Source organism: Ricinus communis, chromosome 4, assembly GCF_019578655.1.
Source record: "Ricinus communis isolate WT05 ecotype wild-type chromosome 4, ASM1957865v1, whole genome shotgun sequence".
Taxonomy (NCBI): domain Eukaryota; kingdom Viridiplantae; phylum Streptophyta; class Magnoliopsida; order Malpighiales; family Euphorbiaceae; genus Ricinus; species Ricinus communis.
The window spans coordinates 23,532,340-23,550,704 of record NC_063259.1 but is presented as its reverse complement, the minus strand read 5'-3'; the positions used below and the strand labels follow the sequence as shown (position 1 = coordinate 23,550,704).

The 18,365-nt window shown below is 27.6% G+C and overlaps 2 protein-coding genes across 2 annotated transcripts; one reads left to right on the top strand and one right to left on the bottom strand.

Moving 5' to 3' along the window:
- Positions 1-2,674: 2,674 nt before the first annotated feature.
- On the bottom strand, positions 2,675-3,481 carry LOC8269506. The gene has a single exon (XM_002524351.4). The coding sequence runs from the start codon at positions 3,299-3,301 to the stop codon at positions 2,855-2,857; it is 447 nt and encodes a 148-aa protein (XP_002524397.2). The 5' UTR covers positions 3,302-3,481; the 3' UTR covers positions 2,675-2,854.
- Positions 3,482-15,132: 11,651 nt separating this feature from the next.
- LOC8269508 (probable splicing factor YJU2B) lies at positions 15,133-18,155 on the top strand. The gene is made up of 5 exons (XM_002524353.4): positions 15,133-15,291; positions 15,630-15,772; positions 16,613-16,721; positions 17,131-17,290; positions 17,402-18,155. Exons 1-5 carry the CDS (start codon positions 15,289-15,291, stop codon positions 17,917-17,919), a joined length of 933 nt encoding a protein of 310 aa, XP_002524399.1. The 5' UTR covers positions 15,133-15,288; the 3' UTR covers positions 17,920-18,155.
- The last annotated feature ends 210 nt before the right edge of the window (positions 18,156-18,365 follow it).

The window sequence follows — 18,365 nt, the reverse complement described above, 5'->3', positions numbered from 1 at the left end:
TGTAAAGTGGCATAAAACAAATCTATTATATTTTTTGAATAAATACCACAAAATTTTTCATTTCATCAACTTTTCTTTCTTTTTAATTTTTTAGGGTTTATTCAAATTTATCAGCTCAATAATGATAGCCTTTTATAAGGCCTCCTTTTCTATCCTCGCTGTAATGCTTAAACTCAAACTCTCTTATGTTTGACCTATTAATAATTTTATCTAATTAATTAATTAATTAATTAAATTAGTTAATAATTAAAGCAAATAGTTAAAGGATTTAACATATTAAAGAAATGATAGAAGAAGTTATGCAGTAGTTATGCCAAAATTATAGTCACTTTTGTACTTTAATTCTCCAAGTAAATGAGATAATAGAGTTCTACATGCACAAAATACGAAAATATATCTTTAAATAAAGTGAAATTTGGAAATCTTTATAAAAAACAAACATCAACCAAAGAACGAGGCAACATCAATAATCAAACACAACAACTACACTACAATATTTAAATACTCAAGCACAAATTATCTGCAAAAATTTTAGTTTCTAGTAAATTATATGTTTTGTTTATATCTTTGCATTTATTTTCAAACACTTAGTTGTTTATATAAATTTCTATTTCTAATAATTTAAATACAAGTTGTTCAATTTAACTTTTTTCCTTTAAAAAATATTTACTTTATAAATATTTATTGCTATTCAACTTTAATTTTTATGGTGTTTCTTGAATATCTAAGCAAACTATTAAGAGAGTTTAAGACTTCACTAAGTTTGATTAAAAAGTCAATTTAAGAAACATTTAATTACAACAGTTCGTGTACCTACACACGTGGCACGTTCAAAATTTTCACCAAACATATTTTTAACATGCCCAGTAAAAATTTTTCTATTAAAACATATTTTTGTTGAAACACCTTGTTTCAGCTCTAATCAATTCTATAACCTCTTTTACTTTGATCTTTTTATCTTGTGGTGCTTCATAGCTGAGTAATCAAATCCTTAAGCTACAATGATGGTTTTATTGATCATCAATTTGTGTATGCTTATGTTCATTTAGGATGCACATACTGTGTTCGATAAATTGCTTGAGAAGGACCCCGACCTCTTAGAATTCCCTAATTTCTGGATTTTCGCATAAAGAGGATTTGGATAATTACTTAAATGTGTATTTCAAGATAAAATATCAAAAGGATTTGAAACGGAGTGAGGTTACATTTATAGCTCTCGTTTCAGCTTGCATTGATGATGGAGCTCTTGGTATGGGCAAATATATTCATGGGTTTGCAGTGAAATTAAGTACGATGTTAAAAGTGAAAATTGTTAATGCTCTTTTTAACTTGTATAGAAAGTCTAGGTGTTTGGATGCAGCTTGTAGAATATATTGCAAGTGCATAATTTTGTGTCATGCTTCAATTATTGCAGTTCTTGTTTAAAGGTGATTCATCAATGATGGACTATGATATTTTCAGTTGGAAGGAAAAGAAAATAGGAAGAAAATTTTACATGTCTATTAAACTCAGTACTTTAAGTTTACATATATGATTAAATTAAATGAGTCAGCTTGTGTATATCAGTTTCTAACTTTCAAACTCCCATGTGTTTATGTATTAGAAATTTGTCAAGTAAAAGTATCTAATAGATCAAATTTGAAATATAAAAAATTATTTGATTACGAATTATAAATAGAAGTATTTGTGTATATATTAAGCAAAAAATCCATTTAGAACTATCTACCATATAACTAACTTTAATTTTGAGTCAAATTAATCATTTCTTAGACCGCTTTATTGTTACGACTGAATATCATAAACATACCTAATTGCACATAAATTATTATAATTAATCAATTATATTTATATTATGAGTTCTCCTTCTGAAAACCATTTTGATTTTCCTTTCTTCTGCTAGCTTTTACTAACAATGTTGTAGCATTTTCTTGTTTCTGATGTTTTCTTTCTAACGATGCTGTAGCATTTGCCAAAATAAATTTCTTGTAAATTATTTATTTTTCTTACTAACCATTGTGAATTATTTCTTTCGGCTTCTTCTCCAAAATCTCAATTCTTCTAAATTGCAAACCCTTAGATATTTTTTGACTATTTCTACAAAAGTTGAATCCTTTCAAAATGGAGAGATTAGGTAGAATCTAAAGTTTTCTTTATCAATACTTTTTATTTAAAAATATTATGAATAGGGTCATCTCAACTAACTAGCACTTTACTAATACTCTTTAATCCATTTTAAATGCTAAAAAGAAAGGAAAAAAAAAAACCCTCTTCGACCGAGTGATTGATAATTCATAACCCAAATTCACTTATCGGTTTTTCCAGTAAAAGATAAATTGATAAGTATGGATTATTAAATATTAGGGGCAAACCACATTAAAGTAATTCCAGATTTTTTAAAAATTATTTAATTTTTTTTTTGTATGTATGTATCTAGAGTTAATTTAGAGCAGATAAAACTATTATAGGTGTTATATATATTTAAAATTCGAATTAAAGACTTTACTAATTAAGCTAAAAGAGATTTTTATCATTTTATCTATACGTAATTAGATTAAGAATTGATTACTTAGTTTCACTACAAGTAGTCTACCTTTTTAACTCAGATTAAAAAAATCAATTTAGTAGATTGCATAAAATTTTCTTTTAGAAGTGAAATAAATGATATACCAAAGCATATTAGTAAGCAGATACTTCTTTTTATTATACATGCTTGTAATATTGAAGCAAACTAATATACCGCAAAAACAAAGGTTACAAAAGGGACAAAATAGAAAGGAAAACAGAGAAAACTATACACCATTACTACTTATAATTGGTATCTATAACCACTGGAAATGAAAAACTTGGCAAGGGACTAGCTCTTTGGTGACCTTGGCATTTCAGGAAGTTGATTCCCATGGCTATCATAATATATCACACCTGAAAACTCAGGGGGACGACATTTCTCACCCATCAAGATTGATTTCTGCCACAAACCACCTTCTCCGAATCCATCTCCTTCCATCTCTTTAGCTCCGATTCCGGCTTCACCGCCTTGATCGTCACTGCTATCTTTTTTCTTGAACGGATCAATTGCTTTGTTGCTAATTCTTGCCGCCAGATTCTTCGGTGACGCTAGCGGAGACTTATTATTAGTAGGCGTCGTCACACGAATCTTGTTGCTTGTTTCAGGGTGTTTTCGTGTGTGCTTGGCACACAATGCTACAAGAACTGAAACTGAGACGAATAGGGCTGTTGCTAATGGCATGGATCCAGCTTCCATGTGATGCTCAGCTCCACGTTCCTGGAGCAGACGTACCATTTCTTAGGAAATGGCTATGGAGATGGAGAAATGGACAGCTAGCCAGAGTTGTCTTTGCTCGAGGGCTTGTGGAACGAAGATGGTTGTTTATATATGGGAGTGAATTAAACTAATGGAAGGTGGAGGAGTGTTAACCTCTAAAAGTCTAAATTGCTATTAATTATTTATTAATATCACATTTAAACACTAAAACCCTAACTCAGATTTAAATGAGAAAAAAAATAAATTTAATTATATACCCCAATAACAAATGTAATGTGTTTGATTATATAGGAGATTGATTCAATAACATTATATATGAATAACAAGTTTTTACAATCGTACATCAACAGTTTTAAAAAAAATATATTAATCCAATAAATTAAAAAATTGTGTAGGTTTGGTAGGTGGTGAGGGCTGGCACCACTAATACATGTGTGAAAGACCATCACTTAAATTATAAAGATGAAGTTGGTGCGTTATTAGCTGAGTTTAGGGTCAAATGGTTCACATATGACATGTCAACATACAATGTTCTTTTGCAATTAAGGTACGGTTTTGGATGGAAAATTAGTGCAAAAAGCAAAATGCTAAAAAATTGTAGTCAATTCATATTCTTTTGTCTGCAATATTTTATATATATATATATATATATATATATATGTAAAAGTAAAAAAAAAAAAAAAAAAGAAGAAGAAGTGGGTGAGTACAGCACTAATTGAATGAGGCCAACATGGAAAGAAGTAATAAAGCCAATATATGGGTTACATTTCACATTTTTTAGCTGCAAATCTGTTTAATTAATTTTTAGCAGCTGAAGTAGTCAGCCTTCAGGGCTTACATGCTGCCACGAAGTAGTTAGCCCTTACATTTTAATTATGCATGTTATATTCTATGTATTGGATCATACCTCCCATACACGTTCCTTTTATCCATTAATAATTCTTATAAAGAAAAATAATTCGTTTATTGAATTACGAGTTTAGCATCATCAGAACAGAAATATAGCTATAAGTTTGAATAAAAAGAATTACCATATAAATGACAGATAATCTATCTTTGTCGTTAATGTGTATAATAAGAAAAAATGAATTACTCCCTTTATCTTCTTGGGGGCTGGCAGGCACTTCTCATATTCAGTGGTTTCTGGTGAACACATTACTGGGAACGAACTTTCAGTCACGACCATGAAAGCCCAAATTCAGAAAGTTTCTGAATTGTGGCCAGAACCCATGCCAAAGCCCATGGACTTCTCTCTTCTTCTTCTTCTTCTTCTTTTTTTTTTTTTTTTGAAGCCATTAAGATTTACAAATTAGAAACGCAGTAGACCCAACTATTTTTTTTTTTTTAAAGTTTGTTTTGTATCCTTATTTTCAAAACCAATCGTCCTTCAGATAAACAGCAAGTTTTGAAATGAATTGATTTATACTAGAAGTTTTAATACCCAAAAGCAAGAATTACATTATTTGGAGGGCAAATTCCTTGTCTGAACCGTTTGTTTTGTTTAAAATAATGAAAGTGCTGTCATATCAATTTGTAAACATCAAGGCTAATTTTTTTTATTTTTTTATAGGGAAACAGTTATGAGCCAAATACATTGATTGAATATATATGTTAATTAATTAGTGGCATGTCTTGCTCCAGATGTTATTGTAGGTGTTTTCTTTTTCTTATGCCATTTATAGACTCAATCTTCTATTCATTAGCTAGGCAGCTCATATCATTCCCTCATTACTATCATAACATGATTGACAATATTCTTCACATCTCCATCAACTTTTTTAGGACCTCAATGATGATCTACAATTCTGCAAAACATGTATATGGCACCATTCATTTTCCATATATATATATATATATATATAAGGAATTTCTGATAGCTACTCGGTCGGTGGACATTAGGGCAACAAAGATTGATGTACCTAATTTTTTCATGTCCAAATCGCATAAAACTTGCAATACTAACTACTAAATATAGTCTAATCTATAATTTAGTGTAATAAATATGTATTTTTCGATTTGAATAATGTTTTATATTTATGTTTTTCTTTTAAATAATAATAACTTGAACGAAATTCTTTAGTTAATTGCAATAATGCTAGGTTAATCAACATAATTAGTCGGCCTATCCATTATTATATATTATCAATTATATGGATGTAGAGACTTGAAGGGGAGTTTGGAGTTGGTGAGAGGTCAAGATTCAGCTAGGAAACCTCATTATCTTACAAATTTGTCATATCTTACTCAATATATATGAACAAAATCCTAATGAGATTATGACAATTTATCTAATGCAATTCTTTTTCCTCTTTTATATCAATGGTTATACTATTGAACAATTTTCACACATTATATTAGTATAAAACAAATCCCTTAAATAAAATTACTTCTCCTAATTGTTCTTTATCATGAATATATATGATGAGCTATACATATACAAACAGTACTCATATTACCCTTAAGGTGGTAACAAAAATTATAACGAAATGAACTTGAAGCAACCTTAGTTTTCTTGAAGGTGTGACCTCAGCTCATGGCTTGCCTTCCAAATAAACAAAACTAGCTAGTCTGCAGATAAATATGGAATACGAAATCTTGGAACAGACAGACAAGTTTAGTTTCTATATGTATATATGTATATGTAATTGCGAAGTGGATGCCGGTAACGAGTCTGAGTCATTGAAATATATCCTTATCAAGTTGTACGAAGTGATTGATGTTTTAAATCCCGATTCAGTTTAACATATCATATTCACAGATATTGGTAAGTGTCTTCATGTCTAGTGGATTCGCAAGTAGGTTTTGGGCTACAAGGCAACCAATTCTTGCATGGTTGATTGATGTTATAGATATCTTCTTTTGTTTTTTTCTTTTACTAATTAAATTTGTATTTATATTGACATTATATGCACTTGAAATCTCACAGCTTTAACAATGATTTTTGGTATTATTGAAAATTATTTTTTCTTTTTACATTCGAGACCTAGCTTAAGCGGTAAGAGTATTTTTTATTGTTCGAGATATCTTCTCTGCATTAAATAAGTTTTTTTTTTATGGCGAATGTAAGAGAATAACTATCTATATTACAGTTCTTGACCTTCAATAAATAACTAAAAAATTATTTTTCTTTAAAAAGAAACACATTAAAATTGATATATCAATGAAAAAATTAACCATATATAGTAATCAATGATGGAATTAGAAATAAATTTAAAAAGGATAAAATTTTATAATAGAACTAAATTTTAAAAAATCATTGCAATATAATATCAGTCTATGGTACTATAATTTAATTTTGATAATTTATTAATATAATTAAATACTAAATTATTCAATTATATATAGTACTTAGTTATTGAAGAACCAAACATATTATTTTTATTTATTAAAATATCTTATCTGCTTTTAGATTTTAATAAGTGGTATACGAAAATTATGAGATTTACTTATATAACTTTGACTTATATAAATAATTAAAAGATATATATAAATTCATTGTCAATCTAAATTAGTAGAAAAACATATAAAATCAATAAATTATTTAAATAATACCAATTAATTGTCTATAATTAAAAAATACTTATAATGATAGAGTGTTACAATGGCACTCCAACAAAATCTTAAGCTATTTAATTTTTTTTTTTAATGAAGAGCTTTTTTTCCGATTTAAAATTTAAAAGAAATATTTTTTTAAAGGTTACCTAATTTTATAATAAATAAACTAAGTTAAAGTTATTAACATATTTGGTCAAATTAAAATAATCTAATTCTAATTTTTAAAAATCGAATTTAATGTATTTAAAATAAATATAATTTTATAAAAAAAAATGGAAAAGAAACTATGTTTTTTTCAATATCTAAGTTAAGTACAAGAAAATTATTGAATTATTCATCTTACAAGAAATAAACATTCAATCAATGTACATGAGAGAAAAAGAGACTTCCTGATTTATTTGTAATTTGTCCGTGCATTTTATTGGTAATATATAATAGTATTTGCTTCCCTTGCTAATGGCAATCAATTTTATTTGAGACAAGCTATGGGCAATTTATAGGATCTCAACTAAGTATTCTATTTGTCTGATTATACTACGAATAATACCAAATATGAATATGTCCACACTCAATATTAGTTGATTTCCTTACCTTACCTGCCTTAAATATATATATATATATATATATATATATATATATATATATATATATATATATACACACGTAATTTACTATTAGATAATTAATATATATTTAATTATTTTAAAAAATAAAAAAAATATATTATTTATTTATTAATTTAGTTTATAGAATGAGAAATATACTTAAATTAAGTAAAGATTTTCAAGTCAAAATTTATTTTTATTACTATCGATAGATTTATATTAATTAATATTTCTCTATTTGGAAAAAAATTGGTAAATTTCAAATTAATATTATCTTTCTCATAAATATTCTTTGTAGATGAAATTATGGTCATCCTTGTTTTTTAAAATTAACTGTCTATTTATACATGTTATTCTCTTTTGAGGTGATTCTCCTTTATGTAATTAATTTTTAGACTTTTAGCCTCCCCTTTTATTTAATATAAGTGAGCTCTAAAAAAATTAAGTCAAAATTTAATATTTGTCAGCTATAATTTCTAATGGGTCTAATATATTTAATTAATATGTCACTGATGCATCGTAAAATTAATTTTTATTTATATAATTAAATAATGATAAAATATATTCATTATTAATATACATAAATATAATTAATAAGTTGCTTTAGTATTAATTATTCCGCTGTATTTGTTTTCTTTGTTGCTGCTGTTATGTGCCTCGTGAATCAGCAGCTCCCTCACCGTTATATGTTTAGTTCACTTTCCCTGTAATATAAGGTACAATTAGTTTACTACACCATTCTGATATAAATTTAATTATATATAATGATACATTAATTAGTAATAATATATATAACTCAAATCAATATAAATGCCCATATGTGATTAAGAAATGCTCAGGTTTCAAGTCTATACCCAGCAATCTATATATAAAATCAGATTATAATTTTTTTGACATCTGTTATTATTTTAATATTTCTTTATATATATATAAAATAATATTTGAATTTCTTTTCTTTTTTTCTGATTACTTTGCCATAAAAAGTAAAGTGTATAAAATGTCAAATATATTTATTAAAATTAAAATAGTCAGGAAATCGAATAATTTTTTATTTTAAATTGAAAAAATAAAAAATTTATTGAAATTTTATATAAAATAAATGCATTATAGATACTCATCCTATTAAATAGTTTTCACGTAAAGTTCAGTTTATGACCTTTTGGTGATTACGATTTCCCTACACTCTCCCTTTTTCTTTTTTCTTTTTTTTTCTTTCCAATAGAAACATATACATATATATTTCAAGAGGTATTTTTCTCTCAATGGCCTTTGTCAAGAAATAAAAAATGCAAAATGTTTCAGAATAAAGGTTAAATTAGATATAAATAATTATATTTCTCTGTTTTCTTTTTATTTTTTTTTGTTTATATATAAAATCTCTTTACACCAACTTATGCGTCACCAGAGACTATATTTCTCCGCTAGCGATGAATTATTCCACGTCGGCTTAAAGTATTAATTCAAAAGTAATTCCTGGTAATACTTGTAAAAGAAAATGTTTATGAGGTTCTTCGGTCAATTTGTTACTTTTGACATTTAAAAAAAAAAAATCATTTCTAATCTTTTCAGTTTTGAGTTTTTAGAACTGTTTCTGAAAAGAAGTAAATAAATTGATTTTTTTTTTATATAGTATATTTGATCAAGTAGTTTATCAAATTAATAAACACAATCAATCAATTAAATTTGAAAAAGAATAAATTAAATCTCTCAAGTGATCACATCTTTTGATTTTCTTTGCCTTATAATCTATATCCGCCCAACATTAGGATGTTAATTCTTAAATTTGATTTGTTTAAATTAATCCTAGATTTTTTTGTACATGCTATGAAATGCATGCTTGATTTTTGTTTCTTAAAAGTTTGAGGCTTTTGTCTTTTTCAGATAGCAAATTATTACTTCTTTCTTTCTATACTAATTGTCACTTTTTAATAGTTCATCTAAATTAAAAAAAAATATTTAATAGGCTTAGTTATAATAAAAAAAAAACTAGCTAAATTAGACTAAATTATCCTTTTATAGATATTATAAAGTTTATTACACCTATTCTAACACAAAAATATAATATAAAAATAATTAATATTACATTGGATATCTATAAAAATAACATATAATTAATTTCTTAAAATTAAAAAAAAAAACAGTTAATATAAAATAAAACTAGTGATATATTTTGATTTCTACGACCGACTCATGATATCTACTTCCATCATATACTTATCCCTTTAGAAAAAGCAATATGCAAATAACTACTTTTGGTTAATATGGATAAGTATGGGATATATAATATTAATGTACAATTATTATTCTCTCAATAGTTAATACTTTACTGACGTTGTCATTGGATTCAATTTAATGTTAATATATTATAATTAGTTTACGAGTTTATAAATATAATAAGATGTGAAAAAATCAAAATATATATCAAGAAAATAAAAGTAGTTGGCAAATATTTTGGTCACGTAGCACCAAATCCTTCACTTGTACTACACACAGCATTTCTTAATCTTGAAAAGGAAAAACTTATTACTAACCAAACCCATTAATTAATTACATTCTTATGCTGTGGCTTCTAAAAATATCTTCTTCAATTTACTGCCTTGCCGTCACAGCTACTCATGTGTTTCCTTTGAGACCTCATAATATAATAAACTACCATCAGAAACAATGATTAGTAGTCACTTTTGATCATGGTAATTAATATCAATAAATAATAAGCAGAAGAATAATCAATTAATCATGCACCAGAAAGCCTACAAATTAGTTATATTTCTGTATTATACCGATCCTTTTTATACTGAAATAATGATAATATGCTTAATTAATACATGTACAAGCTCAAAGCTCACTATAATTATCTTACAATATATATATATATGATTCATCAAATGTGAACTACAGTTTCATGAAAAAGAAAAAAATAATAATAAAAATGATGATAATAATGAAAGATTGAAAAGAACGAGGAAAAATGCTATGGAACATCATACAAGTAATGAAAGCTCTCACTAACCACTTTTCTTTTTTTATCATGATCATGACTTTTGAGTAATCATCAAGGGGTACTAAGCAAGCAACAGAAGTATGTCATCAATGGTGTAATGGGTTTGGACCGGTAGGGACAAGGCGCTTTTCGACACCATAGCGCGGATCAATCTCTTTTCCGTCTCCATTTCTATGCACTTGTTGTTTCTCATGGTGGTGGTCTTGATAATGGGGATGATGATGATTCTGCTGCTGCTTTTTCTGAAATGGGGAGAAGTCAATTTTACTAGCAAGAACTTTTCTATTAAAAGAGGATCGACGAGGGATCGATGGGTACGTTGTACTGACGATTTCTTTGGTGTTGATGATCCCAGACTTGAAATGGAACAACTCATGAAACAGTAATAAGAGGAGAGAAAGCCAGAGAACTACACATAGAGTATGTGAAATTTTCGAGGCCATGGTGGAAGAGTAAGAGAAGAAGGGTTAGAAGAGGAAGCATGGATCGAAAATCTGGGATCAGCAAATGGAAGATGAAGAAGAGGAGGGTTTTAAGTTCTTGAAGTTATGAAAGCTTGAATTAACCTAAAATGCGTCTATATATATAAATTTTGATGTAAGAAACATAGAAGAGGCAAGTTTTAAATGTGTCTGTGGATTTTTCTTTTGCAAAGCTTTTTCCTTTGGGGGGGGTTTTCATGTGAGATTTGCTGCCACCTTTTTATGGTGATTCATTGTTGAAAGGGAAATTAAAGGAGAGAGCGGGAGGGGAGACCCTTTTCCCCCAATGAGAGTTGCTTTGAAATCAAGGAACAAAGAAGGTCATTATAACAATTGTCAAACCTTGAATTATACTACGTTTGATTATGTTTTATTGTTAATTAACCCTTTGAATGTATGCGTTAATTGTTATATATGAGTAATGAAATACCCTCCCATTTATGTGTACTATATCTAGAAGCATATGATGTATGAATTGGAAGGGAAGAGAAATACATGGTTTTGAGTGAGGTACAACTAAAATAAATAGAGTGGGGAATATGCAATCCATATTTTCTGTGACTAAAGCAATGTAACAATTGTCTTGATAAAAAAGAAGAGGCAAAACAATAATTAACAAATTTGCACTTAAAAGATGAGTAGCGATAGCCATAATTTTGTTAAATTCCATACCACCTAATATATACAGCATATATTTGTTTTTGGATTCATTAAAGAATGGTTCTAAAATGAATTTTGCATACTCATAATTATGCTATTATATTTGCTATCGAGTAAGTATTACTTGCATCTTATAAGACTTGAAAGATTTTTAAATAAATTTTATTTACCATAACTTAATGATAGATATTTATTTAAAAAATAATTAAAATCAACTAATTTTAGGAATTTATTATTAAAAATTGACATGATTCTTTTTTTATTAAATATGTAGACATATAGTCTATCTAAGAATCTTTCATATGATAGATTTTTAAAACTGAATATTAATTTAAAATCGGTTGATAAATATATTTATATAAATTTGATAAATTTAAATTCTTTAAACTTATATTTTAAATAAGTGTACTTTCTACATTTAAAGTTTAGATCAAACGCCAAGAGCGTTTGCTATTAAGAATAAGAGGTCTTGAGTTTGAGTTATTTCCTCTACACTAAGTGAATTTTCACTTTCATAGCGAGTATAAAGAGATGTCTTGTTATGCATTTCATGGTCCATTGGTACTGTAAATGGATCTTAACCAAAACTTGGTGCTTAAGGTATTAGTCAAATGGCAAAATCATTTGTCTTGTAATATAAAAGTACATGTGAAAAAAAATATGTGATGCTATTGCAATAATGCAACATGTCATGTGCCTTCCCTTTTTGTTATTTTTGTACAATTTAAGTCATGTATTCTTAAAAACAACAGAAAGTGCTCTAGTTTCTCTAACATATCTCTTGACTTTTATTTATTTATTTATATAGATGAATTTAATTGGAACATTCTATATCTGACAATATAATAGCTTAAATTTATATAAATTTATTATTTAGAAATTATTGTTTAAAATTTTATGGTAAAAATTAGTATTTATTTACTCGGATGATAGACTACCACTAGGACCAACCCTATGCTCAAAATAAATGATAATTCTTTTCTATTTTATAGAGAATTAGTGCTGAAAACCATGTCAAGTGATCATTTACGATGGACCTCAAGTACATGAGAAATTAATGGTGGAATTAGGTCATTAACGAAATCATTAGTGAGAAAGATTTTATTCCAAAACTAATATAATTATTAGGCCGATTTGTTTAGAACTGAAGAGTTGTCTCATTTTCTAAAAAGCACAATATGTATATATTTTTTAAAAAATATGAATTTTTCTTATCATATGTATTTATGTTTTGGCACATACGATTTCTATTTTTATACGTGTACTTATTTTTAATAAATAAAATTTAAATTTATATATAATTTTATAATTTATTCTATTAATCTATTGATTAATAAAGTAAACTCCTAACTAAATAATAATTTTAATTCTAAAATAATAGCATATTAATTATATTTTAATATTATATTAACTAATAAATTAATTTTCTAATTAGATATAATAAATTTTATTCTAAAAAATAACATGTTAATTATATTTTAATATTATATTAACTACTAAATTATTTTTCTAATTAGATAGTGATTTTTATTTCAAAAATAGTATTTTAAATTATATTTTTAATATTATATTAACTAAAATATTAATTTTAATGATTTAATAATTTTTAATCATAAAAATAGTAAAATTAATTATATTGATAGTATTTAATAATACTAATCAATTAATAATATTATTGCACTATTAAAATTTTAAGATATTGAAAAAATTAAGGACGATATTTAAAAATATTTAATTTGCTATTACTTATAAAATAGTATAAATAGATATTAAATATTAAAAATTCTATTAAATTTCATTTATAAATTTAATTCTATAACTAAAATAATAACAATTTATATTTAATTTTATTAATGGAGATAATTTAACTTTGTTTTGTTAATTTTTTAAAATCTATGAATCCACCGGGATGGCATAATCTTTGCATTACTTAAATTACATGTATTTTAAATATATTTTTTTCTATATATAATAATATAAATGGTCACTAAATTTTTTCGTTTTGATCATAAAATTTCATTATGTTTAATTTTAGTTGCGATCTAGTTACCTTATCAATAAAAACATTAACATATCTCATTTCTCTTTCTTAATTAATTATTTTCATTTATTGTTTTTGTCTCGTTCAATATTTTATTTGCAAAATGATTAAATTGAAATAAATTAAAATAAAATGATTAAAATAAAATAAATTAAAATTTTATGACTAAAATAAAACTAAATATAATGTATTATTATCCCGTCTTTCCTAAATTTTAACAACTTTTTGATTGACATTAAGGATGTATTTCACCATTATCTATTCGTATTGATGATTTATTCCTACTATTTTCAAAATTTCTATCTATTGATAATATTTCAAAACATTCTGAATTGATTTTGCTAGAAAAAGAATAAAGTAACCCAATATTCGTGAGAAAATGATATGAAAGACACAAGTTTGGTCCTTAATTCACATCTAAAAAAGTTTGTCAATCATGATCTTGATTCTGAATTTTAGATTAAATCAAATTAGCCATAAAAAGGGTGAGGATCATAGGATAGTAACTTTTAGCTTGTGAAACCGCAAACAAGAAAGCCATTCAAGCAATGTTTGACATATTAACTAACTCTAATTTCTATATATATATATATATATATATATATATATATATATTTAACGAATATAAGACTATAATTACACCTCATTTACCGACACATTATACTTGCATATAAAAGAAAAGAAATTAGCGAAACAAACATCACTTATACCATTATGATAGTACTATAACAAGATAGTTAAATAATTAGGTAGGTTGACCTTATTGAAAGAAGGTATAATCTGTCCATTTGTCAACACAATTTCATTTCTTCTTTTGCTTTTCAAAGGGAAAAGCTTACTAATTTAAATTCCTTTTCATATACCAAAAAAAAAAAAAAATGTACATTCGTCCCCTTTATATATAATATTTAATAGATTAATAATTTAATTAACTTATAGTTTTTGGATAAACTAATTTAGTTTCATACTAGATAATTAATGATTTTATTATTTAAATAACTCTTTTATAATTATTAAATGTTAAATGAGATATTTCAATAACTAGAATATAAGCAAGTAAAATAGTTATATTATTATTGATGTAGAAAGATTTTAAGAAACCTTTTAAAGTATATATATCTAAAGATTATAAATTCATTCTTATATGATAACTAATTAATCTCAAATATACATAATGCTTTATACTTGAATATATAGGCCAATAACTATTGTAAATTTATTATTATTATATACTTAATAAATTAATATTTATTTACTCATAAAAATAAAAGAGATTTTAAATTTAAATTTTCATTTCTATTATCGACCAAATGCTTCGTCTTACGTACCCCATAATTGATCATAATACCTCAGTTTGACACCTACAGATTTAGCCTTATTGGTCTCAAATTCGTTATTTGTGATTAAAAAAATATCATATTGAAAAATTAATATTAATATTTTTAAACTTTTGGGAGAAAAAAGAAAACTAAACCGAGCCCAGTAAGAATATTCCAACCCACCGCCTCGCAGGGCCTAATTGGTTGCGAACTCAAACGCCGTCGTTTTGAAAGCGACTATATATGAACGGCCTAGGCTTCCTGTCGTGTAAAAATTGGTGCGAAACGAGAGATCGAAGCCTTCCCCAAGTTTGATTCAGATTCGGACACGAAGAATCGAAAATGGTACGCTATTTTATTATGTTGTTTGATTAATTGATCGTACTGTTCTATATCGCAATTAGGGACTATTCTATTTTTCTGGTCGAATTATCATGGTTCGTTATATCTTTCTTATAGTTAGGGCTTTTATTTTCTTTGTTTGAAACTGATTAGATATTTTCGTGATCGTATATGATATCATATTTTCGAAAAAAGAAAATTGCAATCGGTTATTTGAGCTCTGTTTTTGTTGCTCGAATCAATGATATAAGCACTGAATACTCTGTAAATTTTCTATGTTTTTCTTTTCCTTGAAAGAGTTTAGTTTTAATTTCATATCTTGTTTTCGTGAAAAACTGCAGTCTTCATTAGCAGCAGCAAGAGCAGATAATTTCTACTACCCACCAGAATGGAGTCCAAAAAAGGGTGGTTTGAACAAATTTCATGGTCAACATGCTCTAAGGGAGAGAGCAAGAAAGATAGACCAAGGCATTTTGATTATTAGGTATCTCATCTTATCACATGATTTAAATTCAGATTTTGATGGTATAAATTCCACCCAGTAGTTGGCGGTCTTGGGGGTTTTAAATTTTTAAATGCTGCAAATGCAATTAGTGGTTTTTGAATCTTTTTATTCTTGGAAGACTAATTTAGAATTGCACCTCCTGGGAGATTTTAGTTTGAAACTTCTGGTTAAGTTTATTTATATTTATTTATTTAACTAAGAAGAAGTGGAAGCTAATAAAATAAATGCATCTTGCTTTTTCTAAAAGAAGTTAATGACAGCCTGAGCAACTCAAATTCAAAAAATTAATGAGTTTCATATATGGTAATATGTTCTATTTTTAATAAGTATAATCAAGCTTATGTTAGGTGACTTGAAAAACTATGAATGGGTGCATCATACGTTTTTTGATTTAATTGATTGTCACGCAATACATTTTCCATCCAGTATTGTGAATTGGCTTTCTGTTGGACAGTTTAGGTTTGAAATGCTGCATTGGCAACTACAATCTCCATTTTCTTCAAAGGTTAATTTAGATTTACATAAATGGGGAAGTGTTCTATCCTTATTAGGGGTGAAGGTTAAGCTAGTGTAAAGGTGAGTGTTTGGTGATGAAGTCAGAAAAAATGAAAATAGAAAGAATGAGAGTATCATGTTTTTTAGCTTTCATAAATCAATTGATCATCTTAGCTACGGAAGCATACAAGGTGTATTTTACAAGTGAACGTTTTGTTTTTTGTTGCAAGCTGCTAATCTTAAAAAACTTCTCGTAAGATTACTATCTTCTCTTTACCTATTTGGATTTTAATACCTGCTTCACATATAATTTCTGGTCTTCAGGTTCGAGATGCCATTCAATATATGGTGTGGCGGTTGCAATTCAATGATTGCAAAGGGTGTACGATTCAATGCGGAGAAAAAGCAAGTGGGAAACTACTATTCTACCAAGGTATGTCTAAATTCTGATTTATAAATGTTTGTAACACTTTAAGATTGAAAACTGTAAATAAATGAAAGTAGCATATCTTATAATGGCATTTGTTTGAAGCACATGCGCATTAACCAATTAAGAGTGGGTCTTATCCTACTTGATTTTAGCTGATGGAAAAGGTCAGAATATGTTTGTGTTGCTTCACATCTGATGTATGGACTTACATGTCTTCACACACACATACAGCAACCTGACCCTTCCATCCCTCTTGTACGTGATTGCAGTCCATGAGAAAGTTCACCTGCTAATAGATTTTCCTTTACCATTTTATGGGAAAGTTCCTGCTATCATGTTTGGCAATTTCTATTCTTACATCTATTTTTTTCCAGATCTTAAGTTTCTTATAGTGTGTTTTTGCGTGCTTCAGATATGGAGTTTCACTATGAAATCTGCATGCTGCAAGCATGAGATTGTTATTCAGACAGATCCTAAGAATTGTGAGTATGTGATTATAAGTGGAGCTCAAAAAAAGACCGAAGATTTTGATGTTGAGGATGCAGAAACATTTGCACTTCCTGCAGATGAAGGTTAGTGTCGTATTTACTCGGATGAAGTTATAATACTCTTTCTGGAATACCAAAATATCCTGTTTGGATTTCTACGAACAGACTTTTTTAATTTGATTCTCCTTTTACCAGAAAGGGGCAAGCTTTCAGATCCATTTTATCGGCTTGAACATCAGGAAGAGGATCTGCAGAAGAAGAAAGAAGCTGAACCCGTAATAGTGCGACTTCAACGGGTATCTGATGCCAGGCATTCAGATGACTATGCCCTTAACAAGGCGCTTCGAGCTCGACTTAGAAGTCAAAAGAAAAGAGTTTCTGAAGAAGAAGCCACTTCGAGGAAAATGGGACTTGGCGTACGGCTGCTTCCAGTTACTAAAGAAGATGCTACTACTGCAGCACATATGAAGTTTTCCTCCAAGTTTGAAAGAAACAGGAGGGACAAGCGAGCTTTGATTAATGCTGCTTCAATCTTTCCTGAATCTTCAAGGGCTTCCTTGCCCAACAAGAAGCTTTTGGATTTGGAAGCCAAAAGAAGGAAAATCAGTGCAGTTGCAGCCTCTAATTTACTGACAGGGGGATTCAGGCCATCTTCACTGTTACAGGGTGCTGTTTCTTCGATCAGGCATAAGCAAAGTTCTAGACGTTTTTAGGTGTGGCTTTTAGATGCTGCTAGCTAGACCAATGCTGCTCTTCAGGAATTTGAGGTATCGTGCATCTTTTTAGCGGGTCTTTGCCTGTTGGCATAAGATGATGTGTATATGATTGTTACTGCTTCCCCTACTTTCTTTTGTCGGCACCTTATATCCACGGTTGATTCAGACGAGGTTATGGCATGTCTATTTGGTGGTTATGAAATGAAATAGAATAATAATTATTGAGAGTGCTAGTGGTGATGTTCTGTCCTTACTTGATTTATTTTTTTAATGTATATCATTTCTTAAAAACTTCTAATATATTTTTGTTATGAACATGCATATTTTGTTGATCAAGACTTTGAAGCTCGCTAATGTCTTTTGTCTTGGCTTCCTAGAATGGTCCACTGGAATTTAAGATGATATCTTGAAATCCAGGATTGACCTGCGCCGGAGCTTGTGTG

What these genes read in the sequence shown, in the direction of transcription:
- LOC8269508 (XM_002524353.4), top strand. An exon ending in CAAGGCATTTTGATTATTAG is followed by an intron (nt 15,773 to 16,612) that starts GTATCTCATCTT and finishes TCTGGTCTTCAG; the next exon opens with GTTCGAGATGCCATTCAATA. An exon ending in TGCACTTCCTGCAGATGAAG is followed by an intron (nt 17,291 to 17,401) that starts GTTAGTGTCGTA and finishes TCCTTTTACCAG; the next exon opens with AAAGGGGCAAGCTTTCAGAT.
- LOC8269506 (XM_002524351.4), bottom strand. Translation starts at nt 3,301, where the DNA reads ATGGTACGTCTGCTCCAGGAACGTGGAGCTGAGCATCACATGGAAGCT.